Raw genomic sequence first — 19893 nt, forward strand, 5'->3', positions numbered from 1 at the left:
GAAAATTCAGTGGTCTCAGTTGCTCGATTAGGGAACTTCACTTAAAAAAACCCCAATGTCATGTAAACTATTTGAGTGAAATTCCATTTCAGACTGGCAGAATTCCCAGTGTGAAACTGAATTCCTGCTTCTTTCAATTCCTTTGTAACCAAAATTTGTAACCAACTGAACTCTATGATTAATATGCATCAAAGGATCAAAAGATAATTTTTGCACCAATAACCTCTGTAGATCTAAATCTGCTTATGACAAGACATAGAATTAAGAGTGTTTTTACCCCTTGGAAATCTGTTGAAATAAGTGACTCTCACTAGAAAAATAGCATAATTCTTCCCGAATGCCATGTATGGTATGTTTATTTGATGGCTTTAAACTGCTTGTTTTCCTGTAGATCAAAATGGGACAATATATTATGTAAATTCCTTGTCATACAAACCTACTTCACTATTAAACATGCTGTATCTTAGAGCCATGAGCTCTTGTATTAGGCTTTTGTTAATTAAATAATCCTGCTGAAAATCAAAAGGATGTCTGCCTGGGACTCTGACTTTTTCTTCTAGTATTCCCTTCTGTAAAGTTGTTTTAATGCTCCTGATACAAAACTGAGACATTCTCCTTCAGTACCCAAACACTGGCCATTATTCAAACTCATGTCACTATCTCTCTCTGTACGCTTAAAGATTAAAGGAAATTTCTGAAATATTTAGAATTATCTCTCCCCAGAGGTAAAGCTGGATGTAAATGGCATAAATAGAGGTGATCAAAGTGGGGAGGTATTGCAAAAGAAAGGATTCATAAAAAAACCCCCATCATTTTAACACTCAGAACTTTCCCAGCTCTCTTAGAGTACTTTGCTTTCTTTGACTGAGCAAGCAGAGATAGCTTTGCATGAAATAATTTGTATGCAGCTTACTCTTAGAATCTACAGTATCAAATATACTATAAATAGAAATGCTTACCCACGCTTGCACAGAATTTTAAGTAGCCGACATAACCTAGATTTTCAAAGAAGCTTCTCAAACAAATTAGCTATCAATAAAGAGAAGTAATTTCAAGAACTGTGTTGCCACTGTGTTGAAAATAAGAGTCAAGACTTCCAAGGTTTTATATTGGTTTCTGCTTCTAATTCACTGTCTTACTTTCACAAATCATTTCATCTGCTCCTCAATGTTAGAAAAACAAGATTTTGCACTTAAAGATGGCCTTTGAACATGAAGTCTCAAAGTGATCAAGAAAGATAAGCCACCCTAATTTATTTTTCAGTTGAGGAAACTGGTTCAGAGAGATGAGGTCACTTGTATAAGTTCACAAACTTAGTAAATTATAAAGACTGAAATAAAAACCAGATGCCCTGCTTCTCAGTCTGGGATCTTATTCAATGCAATATATTCAATGCCTCTACAATGCAATGGAAAGCTGATTTTTTTTATTTATAATTTAAGCCCACACAGCAGTAGAAGCATGCAAACAATAGTGAAAATGAAGGAAAAATATGGCAAACAAAACCCAATAAGATTCCAAGCCAGCTAACAACCTCAGTCAGACAATACACTTTATCACAAGTATTCAGTAAAAAATCAGAAACATACAAAAGCAAATGTTAACAGAAGCTCATACGTTATTTGGGAAATATTCTTACTAAGAAGTTTCATTTCTTTAGGAATAACAAGACTGGCACAAGGAGTCAGTGAACAATACTGCAAATAAGACAACTGCATGCAGTTTCTCTGTGTAAGTAATGAAATATGAACATTACAAAGCCAAATTATATATGATTACATGAAGAATAAATATCGAAAGAAGTATAAAAAATAAAAAGGGAAAGGCAAAGCTTCCACCCCATTTACATTTACTGCATCTGCTATTTATGACATGGCAAGCACAGCCTTTGCCATTTGGGAACAGTATACAAAATGTTTGCTTAACTTTACTTGTGTTTCCAAAGTGTTTTTTCTTGTCTCTTCATCCACTAAAAGAACCGTTAATGACTTGAAAAAAACTCTACATAAATCAAGTTATACTAAGTAGCTTCATATATTTTCTCTCTATTAGTATCCAATTAAATCTAATATTCAAAGATATATTCTGATTTCTCCGCCACCTCTGAACTTTGTAGCATTTTTTTTTCTGACACTAAGATTTCTTCTGTCATAAGTATTCTACTTTTCTTGCTAAACTTTAGGGTTTTGCAATATTATTTATAATAAAATGGTAATTTTTTCAAGATTCCCATCTGATGCATCACAGTATGACTCATTGCTACTACATTTTTCAATGCATTGTTTTCCCTATTAGCAATTCTGATATAGACCCTAATTTGCAATAACCCTTTAAAAAAACATTTGATTACAAAACAGCTTTTCAACTACTGCTTTTCAAGCCTCTGAAAAAAATCTACGATTTGACCCTAAGATTAAGAGCACAGGAAGATGAAGGCTACACTTATATTATAGGCAGCCACTGTTACTGAAGTATTCAGGATAGCAACCTTAAGAAAATAGGGGGGAAAAAAAAAAAAAAAAAAAGAGAGAAGGAAAAAAATAAACTGCTATTTAAATCCAGGAAGTTAGACTAGAACAAGATGAATTTGCAATCACATAAAAAAATAGCACCTGACCAACCAGATAACATTTTCATATTTTTAGCAGAATATGTTTAATGTTACATCAACTTATGTCTCATTTTCAACTAATAATTATACCTGACAACATCTACTCTCCATCAATTTGAAAAATAAATTATATGATGCAGTTGTGACTATATCTTGGAAAAAATGGAGTTCGACAATTAGAGCAAACTTCTTTTTAGAGGCTTTTAGGGGTGATCTTTCCTCTACCCCTTAACATCCCTCTTTACACTTTCTTTCCTAAAGACCACATTTTGCAAAAAAGCAGATTCCAGGAAATGAAGTTACTTGTTTGGATATAACTGCCAAAGCCACTTCCTGTACGCACTTGGCAGAAATGCTTGGGTAAAAAAAGCCTTATGACATTTTTCAATCCAACCAAGATGGGCATTCCATTCAGCCACACAAAAACTCAATTTAGCTCTAGAACTGTATGCCAGTGTTATATATTTGACTGCTTAAAGTATTACAGTCCAGTAATAATAAATTCAATTTTACATTTGTCAGGAAAAATAGCATCAAACAGGTTCCAAACAACAAACACACCAACTACTTCATCCATGACCTGATATTCCATTTTTGGTATTCTGCTATTTTTCCTTTCTTCTCTCTGTACTGCCTAGCACGTGAATGCACTGTGAAGAGTAACTCATGGAAAGTCTGCAAAGAGACCATTGATTCGAACATGGCATAACATAGTCATTGTTACATTTGGCATTGACGCTATTTACACCTCATTCAGTAGCAGAGAGAAAAGGGAAGTTTTATGAGAAAGTGTCTATAACAAACACATGGGCTGCTGTAACAGAAAAGCATCATATACATGATATTCATCAGATGAACTGAAAATGCTGTTGATGACTGAATTATATTTTGTTGAACTTTGTTAACAGGTGTTTCACCAGGCCTTGCCCTGCACAATGTGCATTATGACAAAGTCAGGTCTTTGACCGTAACAACATAATTTTTCTATAGCAAGTGATTAAAAGTATCTATAAAGGAAAAAGTAATCTGTTATTAATTTGATTGCTTTCACTCCAGACCAACCTCTTTATCTTAAAAACTAAAAAAATTGCCTAAGGGACTACAATTAGATATGCAGCAGTTAAAAATTGTAACTTTGTCCTACAGCCTGCCTGATTTAATGAAGCTCCATTAAATCTAAAACATGCCCCACGTCAGGCCCCTGTCTTTGACCCTTCAGTTCTTTTTGGGGAGCGGCTAATTAAGGGTGACAAGCAGTCATTTCCCAACTATTGTTGTTGTTTCATTGTACGTGTCATTTCAAAACACGTATTACTGTCTTTTCTCTTTAGCCATTTTCCATTCAATAATTCTCTTGGGCTCACTTCTCATTCCCTAGTAGCTCAGATCTTGCTAACCTCCAACCTACAGTCTCTCTTATTCCTCATCTCTTTCCCAGCAAAAGTGGTACTGTAGGCTCTGACTAGTTCTTCACATTGTTCCCATAATGCTGCATAATAATCATCTGGATTGAGGTGGATGTGTTAATCCTCATTTAAATCTCAATCTCAAAGAAGCGTATGTTAAAATTTTTAATCAAAATCAAACATGTCACATTCCAATCTACAGTCCTTACTGAAATTCATTCAGCAGGTATTCAGAAAGTTCAGAAACCTGTATCAGGGCCTTTTTACCCTGAGAAAGACCTGAAGTTTTATATCCAGCCTTATTTAACTTCAAATTCATTCAAAGACATGCCTAAGAACAACACATGAGAGCAACCTGCAATGATTCATGAGGGAAGATAAGCATGGGGAAGAGATCCTTTTGACTTAAACTTGCCTTTAAAAAAAATAAGGATAAATGCATGCACTAATTCACAAAGTAACAAAACATTAAATGAAGGTTCAATACGTGATGAGGTCCAACTGACATTATAGGGTAACAACAACATGCTTATATGTACTCGCTCAAAGATTAAAACAGCATTAGTGGTGTACAGAAGCCCTGACAATAAATCCTGCTTGGTTATGCAATGATACAATGAATCTCATGACTGCCTTGGACCTACTCACCTTCTAAGCACTTACCCTTTCTGTGATTAACCTTCTTAGCTTTAAAGGCTACACCCCCAGACTCTAGACCCCCTGCCAAGAGTGGGAGATAAGATACCTTGTGCTACCCTCTTTAAACCATGTGGATGTTTTGATCATCAGGCCTTGATGGGGTGGAAGCTGTTGTGCCCAGAAAACAAGCATTTAAAAGATTTAGTTATAAATGTCAAAGTACTTATCGTTTTAAATATGCACATGGCCCTTAAGAAACCAGAAGGGGATTGGCCAGGTACATATATAGCATCATCATAGCAACTGAAAACTGGAAGAAATATTCAGTCTTGTGCTTTAGCACTGCAGCTAAACTCTTAAGTAGCAGACATCAGCAAGAAAGCAAACTGAACCACAAGTTACTGAAACAGCTGTTGGTGTTGGAGTTTTATACCTTCCTGTGAGGCATCTGACCTTGGAACTGATGCAGATACTTCGAGCACTTCTGTCCCCAGGAAGGGTTGCTGCTGTCTGTTTTTGCAGTGGCACAGGAACATGTCCTTACAACAGCCATGTCTAGGTACTATTTCGATGTATTGCTATGAATTTTTAGATTTTTTTAATTATTTTTTTTTCAGGAATACAAGCCTCACAGGAAAAGTGAGTGATATCAGCAGTTTAGCAGTCAGATGTGACAAGCACTTAAGAAAAAAACCCCAAACAATTCTCTATCACAGTACAGCTTTCTCTGTGCTGTGTTTACTGTAAGAGAAGGTTTTGAAATTCTTAAGAAAAAGAAAAGAAAGTATAAAAAAGTTAAGCTAGCTGTTAAGGCAATTTAAATATAAAAGGCTCCAATGAGATCTCCTGAAAACAGACATACAAATTTGCAGAATACATGACAAAACTCATCCATCAGAAGTAACACAAACCCACAAATAACATCTAAGGTTATGTTCTCTTACTGCTTGTCCTCTGAAAGCAGATACATTGTAAACAAGGACTGGAAAACACATTTAGTTTTATTCTTGGGGAAAACAGATACACAGACACTTTCAAAAAGAAAAATCTTTTCAAGATAAGGTTTTTATCTCTTTGTCACTTTGTCAGTTGGAGACATTCTGGGTGATATCCTCTGGATTATAAAAGGTTAATTGCACATTGACTTCATGGTTTTAAAGACAGTGATTTTGAGAGAGAATTGCAGTTAGTATTTCAAACTTTATTTTTAAATCCCTTTCATTGACATTTTAGATGCACATAGTTTTATTTGTATTTCATATGATATCGTTTACAAGTATTTCCTTTTTGAAATGATCCCTGCAGCCTCATAAATACAAAAGGAAAAAACAAGCTTGAAAATGTGAGCTAAAGATAATGTCAGGAAGTATAAACCAATGCAAAGAGAAGATAGCATTGCAGTTGAAATGCTCCAGCTCTTCATTAAAAAATCCTGCATGAATCTGCCTTTTCTTTAAAGACAGAATAAATCAAGATATGTACAAACCCTAAAGGATGCCAAGATATCAATCTCACTTAGACAGTGAAAGTTTTTAAAGCCAAAGATTAAAGAATCTTGAACTAATGATATGATAAACCAGACTCTCCATCTTTGTATTCTCTCTATTGAGACATAAATATGGAGAAACTGGTTTGATTTCTGCTAAGGAATAAGCAAAAGAGAGACAGTGCTTTCCTAAAATAGTGTGCAAATACGTATTATTAATATTAAAGAAGTTAATTTCTCCGTTCATATTTTTAAGGAAGTTTATTGTTACTTCCAACATGGTAAGCTGATATTCTTAAAGGCTTTTATCTCTAGGTAATAGAAAGCCTAAAATGGCAGCAGAAAGCAATAGTTACATTGTAATAGGCAGAATAAAAGAAATTGCAGAAGGTTTCAAAGGCATGCATGGCATCCAATATTAACAGCATCAGATTTTCAGATTACTTTTTTTTGTTAGTTTTGCCTAGAGGTGAACTTCAGAATATAGTTTTTGAGACTATCATTATTTGAAGAATTACAGAATTACAATAAACAGTAAAAATATTAAGATAGTACCAGTAAGCAAGTTTAGCAACGCAAAGAGGCAGCAGTAGTTCGAGGGCCAGGAGATGACCAAATGGAAAAGGCTAGAGATTGTTACACTCAAGACAAAATAAAGTAAAAGACTGAGAATACTGATTATCGAAAATGATTGGAAACTAGACTGATGATTAGGACACTAGAAAAGACAGCAAAAGATGAAATTTAGTTTTATGTGAATGCAGGTCTAGTAAAAGTATGCTGAAAATTAGGTAGGGGTCTCAAACTACAAGCATGACTATTTGTGCAAGTATTTGGCATAGCATCATTAACAACAACAACAAATTCTTTCAGCAAATATTTTGCTCAACAGTCACCAAATGACTCACTTATAGAAATCATATTATCAGGAAAAACTGAAAAACAGGAAAACAGAAAAACTACTAAGTGGGAGAAAATTATTCATAAGCACTGTAATACAATACAAAAGTAGTTTAGAATTTTGTCATGATGAGCTTCCACCATTCAATGTATCAGAGTCAGATATCAGTGGTTTGAAGAACTGGAATTCCTGCTAAATGCTTACCAACATTAAAAAATTTCTTTAGCCATACCACATTTGCTTCAGGAGAGTGGCCCATTATTACAAACATCTCAAGGATCTATGTTTGCACATAAGTTTATACATAATCGCTTCAAATTGTTGTATAAATCTATGCAATCAAACCAGTTTCAAATTTTACTTAACTGATAGAAGTCTTAGACCAGCTCCTACCTGCCTCTAGGAATAAAAAGATTAAAGACTGTTTTCAATGTAGCTTATTAGATGGTTACAGCAGAGCATCTCAGCCACAGATTTGCAAGACCAGCCCTGCAATGAAAATCAGTAAGAGCTTTTACCCACCCTAGAAGTAAAGGCTACCAAACTTAGTGCATAACGTAATGGAAAACCAAATATCACCTTACCTCCAGTAATGTTTACTCTTTTCTTTCACGCAAAAGACAATAATGGTCCAAATTTTCTCAAAGTAACCTAAATACTAGATAACCCCCTGCTAACATAACGCTATTCTTTTACAAGTATGTTTCTGAACAGTGGCTGAAAACAAACAGAACAAAGGCACAGTTACTAAACAGATGTTCCAGAGTTAAAACCTAAGAGACCAAAGGACAATGTATCAGAGATAAGTGAACTGTACAACGTTAGATCCTGTCAGAAAAAGCATCCAAAACTTGAGACCCCATTCTCACTGAGGCAAAAAGTCATAGCTCCACCAACTTCACTGGAAAAATTGTACAATAACAGAAGCATGAAATTGGCCTGAAACATTTGTATGAAACCTGTTAAATATATTGCAAATACCAGGAAAAAGTAGGGGTTTGTGGGATGTTTCCAGTAATTTCTAGTTTGCTTTTATATTCAAATACAGTGAGAGCAGTCTCACAAGACTATCTATTTCTGTTACGAACAAGATCTGAAAAGGCAGTTTTTAGATTAAATACACAAACAAAAGCAAAACAGAACTCTAGACTATGCTATTATTTAGCAGAATTAGCAGTATCTGCACAGAAATATCTAAAGATTAAGCTAATAGGAATACCTTCTAGTCTTTTGTATTACCCATATGCATACAAATGTGCACATAGTGACTCTACTAAAAGGCACTGTAGTCTCTTGGGACTGATTTTCATAGCAATAAAAATATGGAAGAAGTTTTACAGATGTATTTGCCAAACATGACAGTCAATATATAAAGGAATTCAATCACCCTTCAAGTACACAGAAACTTTCAGAAGTATATTTTACCTCTAAAATATCAAGAGTTGAAGTGCTTCAGTCACAAACCCAAAAACATCTTTAAGGAGTTAGTCTGAAGGATCCAATAGCATTTTCAGACAGACAAAATATGGCCAATGAATCAGGAAGCCAAAAAGATTTGAAATAGTAGAGAACTTCCAGGGAACACTAGGTTACATTTCAGCAGACTAATCTGGATAAGGGAACAGTAAACTAGCATAGAAATACTGGAAAGTTTCCCCATCTAAACAGACTCAAGAGGAAGGCAATAAAAACTGCCAAAAGCATCTTTAACAAGCTTCCAAACATACGTTCCACATCAGAAGAGATTCCCAGCTGAGAAGTGGAAAGAAAGACATGACGGGCATCTTAGAAAAACCAGAAATCTTTTGTAAAACTAGATAAATGTGGAGAAAGAAAAAGCTGTTGATGGTCATATAAACAGTAAGTGGTTTTACATAACAGCATTTTCAATATAGAAGATAATTAAGTTTCAATGTTTGTGAAAAATTAATGAAAGTACTATAATGATCTACTCTCATTAAATCCTTACAACTTACAAAACCTGCCTTTGATGTTGCAAATGGAGACCTAGCTCCAAAAATCAAAATCTGGGCTTCATCTCCTAAAAATAACTCTATGTTCATATTTATAAACACTTAGTTAAGATGACAAAAATCGTAACACACAGGGCTTTATCATGGGATACCAATTGCAAGAGCTCACATTAAATCTTACAACATGTATTTATATTTCTTTGTAACAAAGAATAGTCATCTGTTGTTGCTTACATAGCTATTTCCACAGAGACTGAAACTTCTTAACACATTCAGTTTTTACTGTTCACTAATCTCAGTAAGTTCAGTTCGAACTCCTCACTCAAACAAAACTCACCGTGGACTTACTGTGAATCCCAACAAAATAAAGGTCTTGGAAGCTGTACAGATAGAATAATTTTGGAAAAAACCCCAAACAAACCAAAAAAACAAACCTCAGAAGTCAGTCAAGTCTCCTATAAATTCACAAGAGTTGGTCGTCTTGGTATTTATTGCGATCAATGTACTTTTAAAGAAAGGAATTTTATTCTAGAAACTACTTTGAATTTTAATGTTTACTTTTTTTTTTTTCATTTCATAAGGTTAAAAAGGGAAATAAACCTGTGATCTTCAAGACACAGATACCAAAATATATAAAGCACATGACAAATTAAAAAATTCCCACAATTACATGCTACAAAACATGTGCCTGAAAACAGACATGTTCAAATTTATGACATAAATTGGAGCCTTAGCAATACAATACATGTTTTACCTTGTGACCTGAAATACCAGAAAATAACTGTTAAACTTACCAGAAATAGAGCCCCATAAAATTGTTCAAAAGCATATGCTGCTAACATTTGCTGAATTCATTTTGAAGGCTTTTTAAAATACCTAAACCTTAAGCAGTGAAGTCTGATACTTCCTGCTTGGTCCTTAAACTTGGCAATAATGAAAAATTTATTGTAGCAAATAATCACTTTACATTACAGAAAACATTTAATGCTTAAGAAATTAGCAAAACAGCATGTCTTATTTTAAATATTAGTTACAGAAGTTTAACAGCATCAATGAAATATTCACTACATCTTACTAAGACCTGATAGAAGTTCAACTGGAGAGCAAATGGAGTATATACTTTTTTTCAGGACCTGTAACAGAAAATGTAGCACATACTTCCTTTTCTGACTAATAACAAAGATCAACAGCAAGACTGAACAACATTCTCAATGCACCAGTGAGCTCTTTTGCTGACCAAATAGCAATAAAATGGGTACATCTGTTTGTTGACAAAAGATCTGTCATGAGCACAGTGCCAAGAGTCTGTCCTGATATCCCAAAGCAGCACCAGACACAGAAAAGACTCCAAGAAACATATAGGCTTCCTAAGCACTTAATTTTTCTAGAGGGTTGAGACCTGCCTTTTTCTGAACTGAAGGACACAAAAGAGATTCTGATAGAAAACCTCAGTCAATTCTTTCCATTAGGGAGATTTCTGTGGGTTTTCCAACAATAGAAGGAAGCTTTTTCCTCAAAATACAACATAAATATGTAAAATATGCAAGATAAATATTTTGAGAAGTCTTAATACAAGATGAAAATATTTAGCTTTCAGAATTAAGCAGTTGGTGTGTTATCATCACTACTTTCTCTCTATTTATAATCACCATCTATTGATACAAGCCATCTCTCACCTTTCCTTTTAGTCAGCTTGTCAGCCCTTCAGGAGGAATGCTCTTTTTTGTACATGCTTGCATAGTGCCTAGCCAAAAGTAATATTAAACCCTGAATGGGTTAAACAGCAGGTAACCTCTTAAAGAAACTTTTAAAAAACCCTCACAACTTCTAAATGAAATGTAAAGAAAGTGGCCAAAAATGGTCAAAACATGATCCTAATAAAATCTTTGGTGAGAGCAAAATAATCTTTCTCAAGCCCATAAGCATATACAAGTATTTGAAGCTCTCACTGACATTTATTGTGTTCTCTGAATGTCACAATATTCACACTGTTTTCTGGTAACCAAACTGTTTATATTTCAGGAGAAAAAAAAAATCCAGCAGGAGGAAAAATGAAATCATGCATCTCCTACACTGACAGAATTATGCTAAAAGCAAGCAGCAGTCTGAGATCTATATCAAAATAAGACTTATCTGTACAATAGAGGTGATATAATATGATAAAAAAAATACAACAAAATGTTTATCACTCCAGTGATGTGTATAAGTCAGATTTATTCTTTTTTTTGCCAGGTTCATCCATACTTTGATTTATCCTAAAACTACTAATTTGTAATAATTGACAACATCTCCTGAGAAAGATTATATATAGTTCCACATTTGAATTTGTACTTGACATACAATATCTCCACCAGATATGAATCATGAATAAAACTAAAGCTGCAGTGGACACTTTATGATGAACTAAATCATTGTATTACAAATAAAATCATTGAAGAATTTGTAAAGCTCAGGTTATTGTGCCAATAAATCATCTTTGCATTTTCCGGAATGCTCATCTGAAACATAAATTAAATTCATAGCCAGAGAGTTATGTCTGTTTCAGATTTATGAATGATATTATAATACAATAAATAACAGCAGCTACTGAGTATGTTAAGAGTGTTTTGCTCACTTTTACTCATGTAGTTATGGATTTATAATTTAGAGTCTTTTGTGATTAAGATGGATATTGAAAAGTAAGATCTTCCCTTTTATGGTATAACACTTGGAGTAGGATAAAATGTTCTGGTTTGTTCACTCTAAGCTGTCTCATGCAATCCATAAAACCTCCCCAGTGACGGGAGCTGGCTTGCCAAAACGTCAGCAGCAGGCAGCCTTCCACTGCTTCCAGGTAGCCTACCTACCACTCCCTCCAAAAAGAAGTCTTTTGGGATCCAAGAAAACAAATTTGTCAGCATGAAAACTGGTATAATTTTCGCTGCAGAATTCAATGCTATGTAACCCAATGTCACCAGTGAAACCTAGGGCATTACTAGGACACTGCACCTGTATAGTCCACTGCTCTAATCTTCAAGAACATCCTAATACAGACTGTAACATACACTGAAAAAAGCACAAACAAAACACAGCAACAATCCACATGTCCAGTTACAGCCATTCTTAATCAGGTCTTCCACTGGCATCAGACCTTGTGTTCAACAATATTTTGCTAACAACATTATTTTGAATACGATCCCTGATATTTAAACAACCAGTTAGAGACACACCTGTTCAGAAAAAAATACCATTTAACATTAAATCAACTCTCTAGAACTTAGTATTTATTAGTAGTTTGGAAATATGTTACAATGGTACCCAAAGACTTACTTGGAAATCAAATCTGGGTGTTAGACTTTGTTTCTCATTGTGTTTCTACAGTCATTACTGTTAAAGGCTGCTATTCAGAGTTTCAGGCATACAGGAGGTGGGAGAAAGACAGAATGTATAGGAAAGTAAATACTACAGATATGTTAAGCCTTTGAAGATGTATTATATTAACTGAGTTTCTTCCGAAAGAGCATGCACATTCAATGCGGGATGGACATTAAAAAAAATAAAACCACAGGCATGCCTATATAGATGTGTACGGTTGTAGAAGTCACTCATTCGCCTTCCAAGTCAGCCTGTTGTGGGACAAATTTGGTCCAAGGAGTTTACTGCTGTGATGAACTCAAGACAAGAATTTTGCTATTAACACAGATTATTACCTCAACCTTAGCAGTGAAACAGTATTGCTGCATTTCTCCTGCTTAAATCAGTGTTGGGACAGGATAGACTAGAAACATGATAACCTATATCTTTCAATGCAGAAATGGTGCTAGATCATATGGCAAAATGTGGTAAAAGTAAGTTTCACCACACAGAGATAGCAGTTCTGTGACATAATATATTTTTTGCCATAGAGAGAAACAAACTTTGCTTGCCAAAGGCTTCCTGTATTCTTAACATTCATTACTTTTCATAAATTTAGTAGCATAAATTACTTTTTTTGATAGACTGAGTATCAGGTAAGTCTGGAGATTTTATGATGCAAAACAGCATCACATCTAGCATGAAAGTAACAGAATGAAATTTTTCTATCACAGAATGGTAAAGATCTGTTTCTGGGCAAACAAATAGTAAAGCTATACAATATATCAACTGCAAAATAAATGAAATGTTCTAAATTAAATAATCTGTCTACAGTTACTGGAAGATGCTTTATGTGGATTTTGAAATTAACAATTTGCTTGAATATTGTTATTTATTGTCATAAATAACCAGCTCAGATGATGTAAGGAGAGAGAACTGCAGTGCTTAACAGTTAAACCTTTCCAATTAGCCACTATAACAACTCCCTCACCCAAGACATACTAACTGGTGAATATAATTTGCAGTTTGAGTTGCTGTTTATAGAAATATTGAAGCATATACTTAAATCCTGTGTTACTAATTATAAAGATAAAGTGAAATATCCCTAAAATTTTGTAAACTCAGATTCCAGGAATGGCTTCAAGTAGTTCTGAAAATTTAGTATTCAGAGGAATATTTTCCAAAAAATTAACAGTAAATATTACTTATGCCTCTGTATCTTTTACAACTCACTCTTCTGGAATCTAATTGTTTGAATATTTAGTCTAAACTTTTAAGGTGCATGATTCAGTACTTATAACTTTTGGAGCTGACAACGTAAGTTTCTGGAATTTAGCAGCTGTATTAAGAGTGTAAGACAATATTAGAAGAATTAGCTATGAGTCCTGACAAGGTCTAAGGTAATTCCTAAATCCCGAGAAGAACATTTCACACTTTTGCAATGGTTCCTATCAAACTTTCCCATTCTTTCACAAGTCCCCCAGCAATCTGACAACTTTATCTGTAATGCTACAGCAGGCTGTCAGAAAATTACCATGTTGAGAAAGCTTTTCAAATCCGTACAGAAATTTGAAGGTTAAAAGGAAAAACTGAAGTGAGAATACATATGTGCTGGATATTAGAGTATTAAAATTACATATTTGCAAATAACTTATTTTGTTATGTAAATTGACCACTATGCCTTTTGCCAGATGGTGTTCTTTCAAGATATTTTGCTTCATTCTTCGATAGAACAAATGGGATTAATTGAGCCTGAAGCGTACAAATGTGTTCAGGTCTGAGTCCAATAGGAAAGAGAACTATATCCTAGCCACCAGCAGACAGAGCTAAGAGTTTTTGTCTGCCAAGGAATGTACCAATGTATCTTTGCACTGTCATAGCTTTATAATAAAATAGAAAAAATAGTAATAACCACTTGAGGTTTTATGCTACTTTGCAGCTAAGGATCTCAAAACAGTAACTTGCCTACAAAGAAAGTGGAATGCTTCATATGGGTACAGTCTTTTTCTTCATGTGATATTGATCCTTAATTTATAGTTCTATTTTATTTTTTACTGTGGCATAGGCTGCTTGTCATAGTACTGGCTTTCTTTTTACTGACTTTTTTTTTTTTTTTTTCTTTTTCTTGAGCCCTCTGGCCTTATTCTAACTATTACTGCATGTTCTCAAATATTTGTTTCATTTTTCCTAATCTTTGGGTCATTATCCATTCTGGATTTTATATATTATTTTAAAATCTCAAATACATTTAAAAAAATCTAAAATCTCAAATGTAATTTTAAAGACTACAAAAGCTCTAATAATTCTAAAAAAATTTGTTTAAATTTCATTAAAATTCTCCACCTGTAGCAAAACAACATCTGATATGATGGCTTTATGTGTACTATGCATAAGTACACAGTGAGACCTTTCTCAACATTTTCTGATGAAATATGTCTGCATATGTTTACAAGCGTTATGTAGAACATTTTTCTCAAACGTGGCTCTTAATACAAATGGAGAATCAAACTGTGAAAACACTACAAGTTGATTTGAAAAATATAATCTCCAGTCTACAAAAATTTTGAAATAGAACAGTCACAATATGAAGATAAATATTGAAGCTTGTTACTTTCAGAAATGTAAGAAATAGAAGAAAGAGAAAAATAAATAATACTTATATATTAGGTAGAAAATACTGTCATTTTCAGAGACATGAAGGCACAAAAGAGCCTGGACACTCAGTTATATTCCTGCAGAGACAACTGGTCTCCTGAGGTTGGATTTAAGGCACACTGGCAAGGCTGTACATGTTGTGTTAATACATACATTTTTAACAGTGTTTCTGCTACTTTTTAATGTCTGCCATTCTAAGTATTCCCTGAGTACAATAACCCAAGTGTTTTAACAAATAATTTTTTAAGGCATTATCATTATAACAACATAAAATCTTCTGTAATGTATAGCTGTTAAGTCCAAATGCTGCCAATTGCACTGGAATAGGTTTGTAGCAGTATGTCAGGCCACTCTAAAGGAATGCAGAGATATATGGCCACCTAAAATAGTCCAAAAATAACTTTTTATTTATCTGTAACCCTCAAGCAACATGAATAAAAAATTTAAAAATAAATTAACTATAAGTGAACCTAAAGGAAGAACTTCCATGTTCATACTTAGCATCTCTGTTATTGAGGACCTCATGGTTTTCACGTCCACATGAAATGACACAGAATATCACAACCTGACTCAAAACTGATTGAAAAGAGGAGTGCAAAGAAGGGAATAAGCTTCCAGCTACTTTCAGAATGAGAAAACCATATAATGTGCAATCCAATCGCATAAAAAAAATGTCTTATGTCAAAACATACTCATACTATCTTCTCATCCCAGACAGATATTAATTTACAACTCATTATCCAAACAAGATGGGAATCAATTACATTTACTCATTGATTTACCAAAGACAATACTTCATCATTGCAGCAGATTCCCTGTGCCAGCCATCTGTCTCAAATAGTTCTTTTTTCAATGAACAGTATTTGATATGCTCACCTATTAAATTTTACAAAACAGCTCAATTAGAATAAAGCATGAATAACAATACACTGGCTTTACCATAAGAGAGAAAAACCTTTCATAAGTCACCTATGGACAAATAGTACTCATCTGCTGACAGAGTTACAGCACTTGGTAAAATGGTGTTGAGTGCGTTAGCTATCCTAAGTGAATTCATTATTTATGCTCAGCCCTAACTGATTGCAAATGATGTAAATTATTAAACCACTTGAGAAATAATTAAAATATATATTTTTTAAAAATACATCAGCATAAGAATTTTTACTTTATTCACACTTACTAAGGTCTTGCTCCAGAAAGGTACCATATCACTAAAGCCACTCACATGTATAAAAATGGAGCTATTTGTCATTTCTGGAACTAAGGTCTCAGTTTACTTAATAATATTCTTTTTTTTTTAACAATAGAAATAATCACCAAGGTTTGTTAAAAATGCTAAATAAAGCCCAGATATCTAAAGTGTATAATAAATATTTAAAAATCTTAAAGATGATCACAAAAAGTTTCATGTTTACCATCTGGTATCAGAGCTAGAAGCATAATTAATGACATTTCATTTTATTTGAATGTAAGATTTCTCTCCTAGGCTGAAAGGTTAAAAAAAAAGAAAACAAATTGGTTTTATTGGATTTCTTCTTTGTTAAAACTCGGTATTTTCAAACCTTCCAGGAGAAATTTATTATTTCCTAATACTTTTTAATTAGTTACGCTCAAAAAACACTTTTCTGAGAATGTGTTCAAAGATTCAAGGGCCAGCAACTAAATGTATACTTGGATTTTCAGGATATTCAACAGAGTATTCAAATCAGATTGTAAAAGCCATCAGCACCTTGAGGGGCTATAAATTTAAATCCCTGCATTTATGAATACAGAATTAGAGACCAATACGGCTGATACTGAAAATAAAACTTTCCTGTTCTGGTACATATTTGAATGACAAGCTGTAAACCATTTGTAAAATCTAATAACTGCTCACTTAATTACACTAACCTGTTTGTCTTGAAAGAAAAGGAAGCCTATGAACTGAAGAGCTGAAATCTTTTGCCTGCTTCATACTAGAACAGCTAGACGGACCCCGATTTTCTTCCAAGTTTATAGGAAGAGAGTGCTCCAAGACTGTACAACCAGCAGAGGCAGCATTAACCTGGAAAGGAGCATCTCCTGCTGTCTTTTTTCCTTTTTTTAGCATATTTACCAGAATATCTGGAAGTTACATTAAGGAAATCATTAATTACCCTTTTTTTTTATAAAGCAACAATCATCTTCATTTATTCCTAAGTCTTTTTTTTTTTTTTTCCCAAGTGGAACAATTCACATTATGGAATCCTATATGTGAATGTGAATTTGAAGTTAGGCATATTCTTTGTAGTTATATTAATTCACTTTAGTTTTTCCAAACAGCAGATTCATTTTTACTAAACAGTAAAATTTACTAAATTTTACTGAAATTTACACATTGACCACAATTGTTGATTCCATTCAATCAATGCCTGAGAAAAGCATTTACAGACAGACAGGAATTAAAACTCTAGTATCTTATTGCCATTGTGTGACACTCCCCTTTTCAATTTTGTGATAAGCAAAATTTCAGAACAAAAGAAAAAAAAACCCTTAATTTACAGGTAGTCTGTTAAGTGCATTACATCTGTCAGCTTTCACAATAAGGTTTATTAAAAAGCAGAAGAGGTCTTTAGGAAATTTCTTCCACTAACATTGTATTTACTGGAGTATGTTTGGTATAAACACGTTTCACCTAACAACTTGTAGAGGGCTTTTGATGAAAATTGCATTCAGCCAAAACCACAGGAGTCCCTGTGATATGTTTTTTTGATATGCTATTCATTTTAATCCTAATTAATCTTCTAAATGAACAGCAGAAAATCGAAGTAGTCTTTGGGGAATATTATTAACTGCACTAGGTAGTAATAATAAAATACTTTACAATTCAGTTGTTATGATAGCTCCTAGCTACCATAGGCAAGAAGGACCTCATAGTTTGACTAAATAGCTTCCATACTGCTCACCACTTCATCACATTAGACATGTTATTAATTTTCTAATGATGATGTACAGTCACTTAGCCGCTCCAGACTCTGTAAATCAGTGTTGTGTTCAAAGTCTTAGTTCTTATAGTCTTCCTATATAACTCTAACATGGATTTACACAAGTTTCTTCCCTGCAAACCAAGCTATATATATCTATCAAGCAAAAGTGCATTAGATAGAGATATTTTGCTTTTTTTCACTATCAATCTCATACTAATGAAATAATTTATTTCAGAAAGAAATGTTACTGGGAATGCAGATCTTAAAAATGATTTTTTTAAAAAAAGGAATGATAAGTCAGTGTTATATCTGGATTTATTGAAAGTGCATCTTGGAAAATGAACATTTTTTCTGTGACGGAGCAGAAATAAAGAAGCTTTCCTGCCACCTCTGTTCAGACTGGTAATATGCTACATCCCAAAGTAAAATGCCATTCTCATTTGACGTATAAAATTGACCTGGAATTGCTGAGCACAAAGAATGCAAGTGTGTTTGCTTTTTACTAATAACTGTGAAAGAATCTGTTACCTATAAACTCAAAAACTTTTTTTTCAGTTCTCTGCCATATTCAAATTTTATCCACCAAGTAGCCACAAAGTTAGGGGCATAGTGGTGCTGCCATCTGACCACAGTTCTGTCAACCCGCTAAAAATAACTTCCAGCCATTGCGCAACAATGCAGCTACTCATGTGTTTTCTGTGAGGCACTGAAATGGACAAAGCACGTCTGAGAAGTTTAATATTTTTATATGCAAAAAGCTTCAGGTCTAATTTAATTTTTAAAGTTGCATGTAAAAAGTACAACTTTTCTATTTATTCTAAAGGCAAATAGCCCAACAGCCCCCAAAGTAGCACTTCATCTGGCTAAAAATAACACTTAGAGGAAATTCTGTTCTTTGTAGGGTGATAAATTGGTCTTTATATAGCATCAGAGTTTCCCATTCTACAAAAAGCTTTAATTTGCTTGAGGAGAGTGTTTTAGGAGTGGTCTGAAGCACAGTATTTGGATCTTGGTTGGACAGTTCTGAAGCTAAGTAGTGCTCAGATCCAGGATTTTGGTTTGGGTCACAACTGAAATAGAAGCAGGTGTAAAGCAGGGGCTCGGCCACATAGAAGTTGGGAACTGAGTAATTGCTTTAAACCAGTGGGGTCAGTAGAGAGAATTTCCTTCCACACAGTTCATGCCTATCTCACACACACAAAAACCATTGTAGACAGATCAGCTCAAATCCAAATGTTATTTTTCTTCCTCACAAAGGATACTGATTTCATTGTCTCTTTGCTGCAGAAGTTCTTTGAGCCTTTTCAGTTCTTCTCCTCCTGATTCTTTGTTAGTGTCTTTTTCTTCAGAGATGTGTTGTGAGATAAGTTTTTTATCAGAAATCTTTGAATGATTCATTAGTTGCTATTAGAAGAAACAAAAAAAAGGGCACTTTCAACTTGAGCTCCAGCTATGTATTTATTCTATTCTGAGACTGTCTAACTATGGTAGAAAAGACAGAATGAAATGATGCGACCAGTCGACTGTCAAGTTATATGTGTTGTGCCAAGTATGGAACAAGTTGTACTTGTTGATCTTCACTACCAAGTGTATGATTTACTTTACTCTTTCTACACATAAATAAATTCCCATGTTCTGTATTATCACAGAACTTTCAGTATTAACAATATAACTAAACCCTAATTATTTAAAGACAATAAATAAAAATCAGGAGTGTATACATGTCCATATTGAAAAACTATATCCCAAAATACATTGCTTTCCCCGTTAATTTTACTTGTCCTTCTCAGTTTGAGTATATCTTGTTTGCTCCATGATTTAGAAGCGCTTACAACACCATCAGGAGAGTTAGTATAACAGATTTGGGGATATAGTTGTTTTACACTTTTATATCTTTCAATGTAGTTAGTCCCAAATAAAGCCTCCATAGTAATGCGAATACAG

At 33.9% G+C, this 19893-nt stretch overlaps 1 protein-coding gene across 1 annotated transcript in view; it reads right to left on the minus strand.

Annotated features, from left to right (window-relative positions):
• The window catches only part of KIF6 (kinesin family member 6), a 158325-nt gene that overhangs the window by 70669 nt on the left and 67763 nt on the right, over positions 1 to 19893 (minus strand). Inside the window, 1 exon segment of the mRNA XM_037405664.1 lies at positions 19203 to 19353. Within this exon segment, the coding sequence (XP_037261561.1) occupies positions 19203 to 19353 (151 nt within the window).

Source organism: Falco rusticolus, chromosome 12, assembly GCF_015220075.1.
Source record: "Falco rusticolus isolate bFalRus1 chromosome 12, bFalRus1.pri, whole genome shotgun sequence".
NCBI lineage: Eukaryota > Metazoa > Chordata > Aves > Falconiformes > Falconidae > Falco > Falco rusticolus.